Raw genomic sequence first — 9,170 nt, 5'->3', positions numbered from 1 at the left:
ATGGAGGAACGGCCGTGGAGCAGCGGCAGCGGTGACATCGGTACCTGGTGGTGTCTGTGTGACCGGGGCAGGGATCTTCAGGAGAGCACAGCTGGGTCCAGGCTGGTGCCAGAGCCGGGGCAGCCGTGCCCGGTCCTTGGCCCAGCATCACAGCACAGACAACAGCATAGAGCTGGGCTGAAGAAACGAGGTGCCAGAAGTGATGAGAGCTGCCACGCAGGGCTGGGTGGGCACGGGCCCTCCTGGCTGCCGCCGTCTTCCGATGGTGGATGGGAAATAGTTGGAGGAAGGAGGAAAGGCTCCCGGGCGTCCCAGCAGGAGAGCGCCCAGGGTAGGCAGGGCTGTGGGGAAGGGGGCGGCGGGGTGTGGGGAAGGGGAAGGAGGGGGTCTCTAATAAATATCACACGCAGCACTGGAGGGATGTGCATGGAGTGGGTGTTGGGCAGGCGGAGCGGAGCCGTGGCCCTCGATGCGCTGCCGTTTGGTGAACGCTTTCCAAACACCGCGTTGGATTTCCCCAGTTCTTATGAAAAACAAGAAGGGCGCCGTGTCCGGTCAGTAACCCTGTGTCCTGCGGGGAGCGGGCTGGGGGGGGCTCGGCGGGGGGGGGGGGGGGTTCACATCACCGTGCAGCATTTGCAGCGCTGCTTCTTCGCGTCCATGTCTGGCTCAGCCTCCTTGGCTTCCGTGGCGTTGGTGTCCGGTTTCTGCCCGCCTGGCACTTCGTCCCCCTGCAGCGGGGCGGCCGCCGGCTCCAGCGCGGTGCCGTTGGGCGGTGCGTGGTCCTTGCTCTCCGGCTCTGGCTTGCTCTCGGCGTCCTCGATCACCACCAGCTCGGCTTTGATGGTACCCTCCAACCCCAGCACTTTCTTGGTCTCGTTCTCATCCTCCACGTTCTGGTAGCCCATGAAGATCATGGTGACTGGCTGTTCCCGGCTCGGCTCCGCTCCTTCTGTGGAGTTTTCCCTCGGCTTCGCCTGCAGCCCCGTGATCTCCCTCCGTGGCGTTGCCTTCTGGCTGGATGTGGCACTGCCTGGAGCCTCCCCGCTCGCCGTGGCCTCACCCAGGGTCACCTCATCTGCCTTGTGCAGAAGTTCATCCACCTCGGAGGAGCTGAGAGGCTGCGCCCCGTTCTGCAGAGCTCCGTCCTCAGCACTCACCGCGTGCACCACTGCGGGGACAAGAGAAGGATGGTGAGGGGGGGACAGCAGGAGGGGCGCTTGGGGCTTCCCCCCACCACCCCCAGCCTCTGCCCGATGCCTCAGCACTGCCTGAGGAGCTGCTCCCAGCCCTCAGTGCCTGTGGAGCTTCAAAACCCAGCGGTGCTGCAGCGTAAAGGCTGTGGCAGCGCCCTGCAGCACATCACCACCACCACCACTGCCAACCCCCAGCTGAGCACCTGGCTGCAGTGCATCCCAGTGCCCATGGGGGGACAGAGTCCTGTGCTGCTGGGTGCTCACAGCGCTACGAGGCCACGGTGAGGGATGCACCCAGCCCGTCACGTTTTCCACTTGACATGGAGCATCATGTGATGAGCAGTGCAGTAGCTGCAGAACCCACTCGGTGGAGCAGTAGATAATAACCAGGAGGATGTGGCACAGCTGGGGCTGCCCTCCGAGGCTGCTCAATGCTGAGTTGATCCCTGGGATTGGGGGATGCTGGGACCCCGGGCAGTGCAGGGTCTCACTTTGCTGATACAGGTGATGAAGGTGATGGAGGTGCATCAGGCGCTGCGGAGCAGGGCTGGCTGTGGTGCTTTGCCACTCACTTGGGGATGCACTCAGTCCATGGATCCCAGGGTTTGCACAGCACCTGGACACGTTCCTCAGCTCTGACGTTGGTCCTCACTGCTGACACAGCTGCCCCTTGGTTCCACCAGCCCCATCTGAGCAGGTTCCCCAGAGCAGGCACCGCTCCCTAAAGCTGTGTTCTCTCCCCTAAAGCTGCGTCTTCTCCTCACCCTGGGGACAGGTTCCCTGCTGCCAACCTGAGCACCGTGGGGCCACGGGGAGCCCCAACAGCTCAGCCCTGTCCCCTTCCCCAGACAGAGGTGCCCATGACAGCAGGATAACACAGTGCTGATGCCCCTTCCCTTGCTGCTGGAATGCACTCCTGGGCCTTCAGATGCGATGAATCCTCTGCTCTCCAGCAGCACAGACCGATGTGCTGCCCCTGGGACGGATGGCTCCACACCACGTGGGATGGGGCACAGGATGTTGCCCCACAGAGCCAGCAAGGACAGCAGGAGCTGCTCCAGCCCTTCCTCACCCTGCTGCCCATTGGGATGCTCGGCAGCTGGTCCCTCATCCCCTTCCCTCTGCTCCTGAATCCTGCTGGAGGTGCAGGACGGGGCCGTACCTTTTAGCTCATCCTCGTATACTTTGATCCCTTGCACACAGTGGTTCTGGGGGAGAAGCGTGGTGCTGGACAGGACTTTGGTCTCCCCAGTCACTCTGTCCTTCTCCACCGTGATCTCCACTGAGTACATGGCTGGGACACAAAGAGCACAGTGAGCATTACAGCCCCAGAGCTCCCGAGCAGCAGCGGGTGGGCACAGCGGTGCGGTGCAGTGCTCAGCAGAGGTAGCAAGGCAGCAGGCTGCAGCGAGGAGGAGTGAAGGCAGAGGCAGATGTGACATCCCAGGTATGGCCCTCCTATGGGGACCCACGAGGCCATCACTGTTCTGGAGCTGCTGGCATCCCCTTACCTCCACAGGTGCTGCCTTCCCCAGGCTGGCACCCACCTTTGCTCCAGGGGGCATTAAGGCAGGTGGCCACCGTATCCGTCTGTCTGTCCAGCCTGAGTATGGAGCCAGGCTTGTGCTGGTGGGATGCAGCACTGAGGTTTGAGCACTGCGCTTCATGGGATGGCCGTTCCTGGGCATCCTGCCTGTCCCCACTGTCACCTCGTCCCGGTGATGCTTTGTTCCAAAGATCCAAAGCTGAATTATTTCTCATCTGAGCCATCGGCAGATCTGAGCAAATCGCTCCAGGAGCAGAGCTGGCTGCAGCCCTGTGGCCCCAACTGCTTCCATTGCCAAGCTCAGGCAGCCCCCCCAGCCCTGGCCCCACATCGCTCTGCTCCCTCGCACCGAGAAGCAGCAAACAGAGCAGGAGGAAAGGATTAAACCAGAGCAGTGACATGGAACAGAGGGAGAAGAGTGGGGACCCCGATCAGCGAACCAGCCGCAGGCTTCCAGCAAAAATGAACCATCTGATGGCAAATAAATGACATCCTCTGCCCCAGGCTCGGAAACTCATTGAGCGGTGGGGATCGTTGGTGGCAGAGGGTGGGCTGTGCATGGAAGGCAGAGAGCTGAGAGGTGCTGCAGGGCGGGAGGAGGGAGCAGTCCTCACGTGGAAGTGGGCACGTACCTGCCTTCATCATGTCAGCGCCTTGCACCGCCTTCATGGGGCTGCTGGAGACCTTCTTCTCAGCTGGGGATGGAGAGGAGAAGTGGCAGACTTAGGTGAAATGATGCCCAGCTATCCATGTGCTCCATGCACCCTGGGATGGGCACTGGGGTGGATGGGGCCTCTTCCATGGTGACCACCTGGATGGGGTTCCCCAGCCACAAGACATCATGGGGAGATGGAGATGTGGGGATGGAGATGTGGGGATGGATTGAGATGGGGACATTGGAATGGGGATGTGGGGATGAGGCCGCCCTGCTCCCCTGCCCTGGCCTGCTGGTGCCCACTCCCAACCCAGCACAAGGGTCCTGCTGCCCCAGGAGAGGAAAAAGCCACCAATTCAGCATCCAGGGTCACCTACCTATGGCTGTGCCCAGGGGACTCTGCAAAACAGAAGAGAGATGACACGAGCTGTGGATGCACCACGCATTCACCGTTCTGCACACCCAGCCCCAAACCCTGCCCTGCTTCACCCCCTCCCATCCAGATCCTGCAGGGGAGCAGCTGTGCCCACCTTCTGCACGCTGGGGATGTTCTCTGCCTTCTCCTCCTTTGTTGGTGCCACCACTTCAGCCAGGTTCTCCTTGGTGGATGTAGCAGAGCTGCTGTTCTCCAGTGACTCCAACTCCCTCTCCAGCCTGGGGGAAAACCGGGGGATGTGAGGCTGTGCTGGGACCACAGCAGACCTGCAGGGCTCAGCTGCAGTCCCCAGCTCTGGGGTTGTGTTACTGAGAACACACAGAGCCTTGGAACAGCTCAGCACAGTGCTGTCAGGATGAGGATTCCAGCTCCATCTCCCACCCTGGGCTCTGAACCTCATGGGATTCACCCCTCTCACCAACCTGTGCCAAAACAACCAGACCTGCTGCCACCTCGAAAACAAAACCAAACCCAGCCAAGTGTCCACCCTGCACATAAACCCTCCATCTGCTGCAGCCCTGCCAGTGTGGCTGTGCAGGGGCTCTGCAGGGAGATCAGTCCTGCCCAGCTCCAAACTGGGGACCAGAATCAGTGCTGGCAGCGATTGTAGGGAAGGCACAAGACAACTCTGTGCCCCATCAGGCTCTCTGCTTTCTCTCTCCATGTCCCTGTTTCCATGTAGGCAATGCAGCCCTTGCTGCACAGCAGCCCTTCAGCTGGACACAACCCCATCACAGCCTTCAGCATCTCTTTCCAGGGGCACAATGTGCACTTGTTGGAACAGCTCTGGACCAGACCTGCATCTGTAGGACCTGACTTTGCTGTGGCCAATCCCACGTAGTGACGAAGCCCAACCCATTACACACAGTGCCAACAACTGGTGGCAAGGGGTAATGTTACTTCACTCAGGTTTTGTGCCCAGATTCATTAATGTGCAAATTTCCCAGGAAAAACAAGAGTCCATTCCTGACCATCGAGCCCAACCAAGAGCCACGTGGCCCCACAGGGACACAGCAGGGACTCTGCAGCTTGAAGCCCATGTGAATCAGTGCACCTCTGTCCACGCTGTTCCCTCCCTTTGCTTCACATCACCTCGCAAAATGCTCTTTTCCCTCGGAGCCCACAGGAATGCACTGCACCATTACACCAAAACAAAGGCCCCTTCGTGCCTGAGCCAGCCCTGCAGTGCTGCTGGGCAGCACAAAGCCTGTTTTACCTCTGGATGGTTTCCTCCAGCTCCTTGGTCTTCACCTCATCCTCCTGCATCTGCTTCTTCATCGCCTCATCCTCCTCGGAGGCAGAGGACAGGGCTCCCTCCAGCAGCCATCTCTCCCGCAGAGCCTTGGACTGGGGGAGCACAGAGGGTCACAGTCTCACCACCCTCCTTTTTGGGGGTCCTGAGGCATCCCTGTAACACACTGGGATCCCTGGGGGGGGTCATTCTCACCTTGAGATGCTGCAGCTGCCGCCGGTCATCTTCCAGCTGCCTCCTTTTGTTCTCAATCTCTGTCTGACGTTTTCGCTTCTCCTGGATGGACACAGAGCCGGGGTCAGTGCAGGGATGGGGCAGCACTGGAAACTGCTGGGGGGAAACCTCCATTCCAGCAGCTCTGGGAGCAGAGAGGGTGCAGAGCACGGGCTGTCCCCTGCCTCTAAATGTCACCTTCCCCCAGGCTGGCCCTGCTAAGTGTGAGCCGGGCAGTGAGGGGAAAACAGCCCTAGGCAGTCCCTTCCCCGACCCCCCCCCCCCCCCCTGCTGCACATCCTGGTTTCGGTCCAGATTGCTTTAGCAGAGTCTGTCCCAGTCCAGGGAAGCGTCACCCGCTCTTTTTCTCTTCTGGCCCAGAACAATTTGCCCTTTGTGAGGCACAGATCGGCCGATAGCGCGTGGGGCTGGGAGCTGGCAGCAGGGGAGCTGCTATAGAGAGCAAGGGAGCTGCTATGGGGCAGCAGGGGAGCTGCTATAGAGAGCAAGGGAGCTGCTATGGGGCAGCAGGGGAGCTGCTATAGAGAGCAAGGGAGCTGCTATGGGGCAGCAGGGGAGCTGCTGCAGAGCACCCATCCCCTGCAGAGCTGCCTCACACACATCACTCAGCCCTTGGGAGAGGGCATGGGAGACCCTCACGCTCATTTCCTTCCTGCTCAGGGCTCATTAAGGCACCGCTTCATTAATTAACCCGGCTGCCAGTTGTGCCCTCGGTCCCTGGGTGCAGAATGGAGCCCTGGAGGAGCTGCCATTGGGCTGAGGGCATCGCAGGCGTCGCTGTGTTGGTGCCACCCTCTCACCCGGAGGGGACTCACCGCGATGGCCTGCAGCCTCTCCTGCTGAAGCGTGTTGGCCTCCACAGCCCTGCAAGAGAGCAGAGAGAAGCTGTGAAGAGCAGTCGCCCACACAGAGAGATGTGGGGAGTGCAGCCGTGTGAATGGGGACATTGTGGAGCCAGACAGCGCGTACAGACAAAGGCCAGGCTCTTCCCTTCTGCTTCCTCCCCTTCCCTCTGCTGCGCTGAAGCCGAGCGCTGCCCCAATGCATCTCCTCCTGGCACCCCGATCCTCTTTGTGCTCCTTTTTCCTCTGGGGCCAAGCGCTGCTGACAGCCCACGACAGAAGGGTTGGAGAGGAGCACTGCTTCTGGCTGCTTCCACTATTCTGGCTCACACTTTCCATTTCAAGCCTATTCCTTGGCTGCTGACACCTTTCCTGCACGGCGACCTTTCCAGGCTGCGCGCACAGACGTTTGCACACACAGACGCACAGATCACGCACGCGTGGCCCAGCTGTGCTGCCCAGCACCAGCTGCAACTGCAGGCACCTGCCTGGGGGGGGACGTGGGGGAGGCTTTGATGGGAGGGGAGCAGGCTGGCTGAGTGCCAGGTGATGCTAACGAAGCAATTAGCCGCGGCGGTAATTGGGGCAGGAGGCTCAGAGGTGCTGTGAGGCGATGGCTGGTTGCCATTCATTTCCCAGAGCCTGGGTGCATAGAATGGGGTTTTGGAGAAAGCGGGGTGAGCTCTGGGGCCCCTGAGCACGTGGAGTGTGGGCACCACAGTCGCAGAGGCTGCACGACCCAGCAAGGAGCTCCAGCCCCAACCCCTGAAGCTGCTCCAGCAGATGAAGCTGAGCAGAAGGAGGTGGCAGGGAGAGCTCTTGGTTTAATTTCCACCAGCGGTGATAAAGCGCGGATCCATTTTCGCACCTCCCAGGAATTTCTGCCCTGGCTGAGAGCATTGGAGCCAGGTGACCGAGGCTGGGAGGACAGCAGGACACACTGCCTGCAGGTCCTGTCCTGCACACACACCCAGCTGGGCCCAAAGGCTTTGCAATGCTTCAATTAAAGGCAAAGCAGACAACCCTGCCCTACGGCGGCTGCAGCTCAGGGCTGCCGGCTTTGATGACCTGAAGCATTCCCAGTTCAACTGGGGTAAATGGGGACAGGGAGGGATGGCAGCACTGTGTCTACAGCACACAGCAGGGTGTGTGGTGAGGAGCCAGCACCAGCAGCTCAGGCTGTGAGCTCAGAGGGGCCCAGCACAGCACCCAGAGCCCAGGGCACCCCCCGGTAACCATCAACGCATCCCTCTCCAACCCCCCCCCTCGGGTGGTGCCGTGCTGAGGTTGTTTCCCTCCTTCCCAACCCCAAGCAAAACATTTTCGCAGCATGCAAACAATTGCTGCTTTCCAGAAAGCCCCACAAAAACAACAGGGATGTTTCCTGATGGAAAAGTGGGAAGCGTGACACCCCACGGTCACCTCCACCCACCACCACCACCTCTATGCTCATGGCTCAGCTCCAGCCCGGCACCGGGGCTGCCCACGTGTGCTGTGCATGCAGAGTTCTTGGCAGAGAACGAAACTGAGAGCAAACAAACACGATGGGAAAAGGTGCTGCGTTTTATAGCAGTTATTCTGGGGCAGTTTGAGGTGAGGCTGTGATGCTTGGAGCACACGTGCCATCAGCAGCCCCACTGCCATCCCAACGCTGCGCCCACTGGAACATCTGTGAGCCCCATCCGTGCTCCATGTGCTGCTCCTCACCCGGGCTGCACTGGCTCTGCCCTGCACCTGCACCAAGCCAGCAGGACAACAGCATTGGTTTCAAATTGCAAAACTTGGAGATGGAGTTGTGACGAACTGATGACAAAACAAGACGCCCTGAGCAGGGAGATGTCGGGGCTGTGGAGCAGGCAGGCAGCAGCAATCCCCAGGCCCTGTAACACCCACGTCACAGCTCTAACCCTGCCACAGGCAGCAGCCCAGGAGGTGAAACATTCCCCTTCCCCCTCCAAGAATGAGATCCAGGACTTCAAGTAACCCCTGGGCTCAGGCAGCTGGGATGGCTCCGTGCAGACAGAGGTTGCAGGGAGGAAATCGCCGGCTCCCCATCGCCCTTCCCCACACTGTGGGGGCTGTGGGACAACACTGGCAGCAGCCCATGGCCTCTGGGTGCCCCATACCAGGGCATCCACCTGTTCCAGGGCCAGGGGTGCCTTCTGAGCCCAGCTTTTCACATCCCAGACTCAGAGGGCTTTGGAATGAAGCCTCTTTCTCTCCTGGATCTCGCACTGTTCAACTGATCCAAGCTTTTTCAGCGTTCCTGAAACGTTCTGTTCTGCTTTTCTTCCTCCATCCTCTTTATTTTCCATTATTTTGCTAAAGTTTCTACATTCCCGGGGTGAAAGCCAGAAATCTTCCTGGCCCAGGGAAAGACACAAAACAGGCTGGATGCCCCTCACTGCACCATATCAGCACCAGACCCCACGCACCCAACCCGGGGCTCCTCTCCATCACCCTGAGAGACAGAAAAGGGGCAGAGCCCGAGCCTGGTGCGCATGGGGATGGGGTGAAGAGATGGGAGGATGGAAAGGATCCTACAGCCAGCACGCTCCGATGGGGGCTGGGGGCTGATCAGAGCCTCAGGGCGGGTTTCGAGGTGGGAACCCACACTCGGATGAAGCCCAAGAGGCTCGGAGTGGCCGCACCTCCCTCCGTTCCCCTCCCGCAGCTCACGGCCGGCCCGGCGGATGCACGGAGTCGGGAGGCGGCTGCCCTGGCAACGTCACCATGGCAACGTCACCATGGCAACAGCGCCATGGCAACGCGGGAGAGACGGCACCCGGCCGGGGGATGCGCGATGCGCTGCGCTGCGCTCCGACCGCGGGACGGAGCCGGGCCGGGATTCGGAACCTGTGAAGCTCTCGGGAGACGGCAGCCACGCCGGCGTGAGCTCCACGTTACGCCGGGACACTACGAAGGGTTGGAAAGGTGACCCCGGGTGCACGGTTACCGTCCTCCTCGTGAATCACAAAGGCAGGAAAAAAAAAAACACCAAAAAAAAAA

The 9,170-nt window shown here is 60.4% G+C and overlaps 1 protein-coding gene across 3 annotated transcripts in view; it reads right to left on the bottom strand.

Annotated features, from left to right (window-relative positions):
• Positions 1 to 596: 596 nt before the first annotated feature.
• PALM (paralemmin) overlaps positions 597 to 9,170 on the bottom strand; it is a 12,889-nt gene continuing 4,315 nt past the window's right edge. For 2 of the 3 annotated variants that reach the window (XM_042891181.1, XM_042891180.1), the window contains exons 2-9: positions 6,135 to 6,183; positions 5,281 to 5,361; positions 5,050 to 5,180; positions 3,928 to 4,051; positions 3,775 to 3,796; positions 3,375 to 3,437; positions 2,359 to 2,490; positions 597 to 1,171 (exon numbers count right to left, since the gene is read on the bottom strand). In XM_042891181.1, coding sequence (XP_042747115.1) covers positions 618 to 1,171; positions 2,359 to 2,490; positions 3,375 to 3,437; positions 3,775 to 3,796; positions 3,928 to 4,051; positions 5,050 to 5,180; positions 5,281 to 5,361; positions 6,135 to 6,183 — 1,156 coding nt within the window. In that variant the 3' untranslated portion in view covers positions 597 to 617. The remainder of the gene's footprint in view (positions 1,172 to 2,358; positions 2,491 to 3,374; positions 3,438 to 3,774; positions 3,797 to 3,927; positions 4,052 to 5,049; positions 5,181 to 5,280; positions 5,362 to 6,134; positions 6,184 to 9,170) is intronic. The other variant, XM_042891183.1, reaches the window with a different exon arrangement.

The sequence above is a fragment of the Lagopus leucura genome, unplaced genomic scaffold (genome assembly GCF_019238085.1).
Source record: "Lagopus leucura isolate 7727_CA_CO unplaced genomic scaffold, USGS_WTPT01 145-17_obj-0_obj, whole genome shotgun sequence".
NCBI classification, from domain to species: Eukaryota; Metazoa; Chordata; class Aves; order Galliformes; family Phasianidae; genus Lagopus; species Lagopus leucura.
The sequence above is the reverse complement of the archived record's forward strand: the minus strand, read 5'-3'. Positions and strand labels throughout refer to the sequence as shown.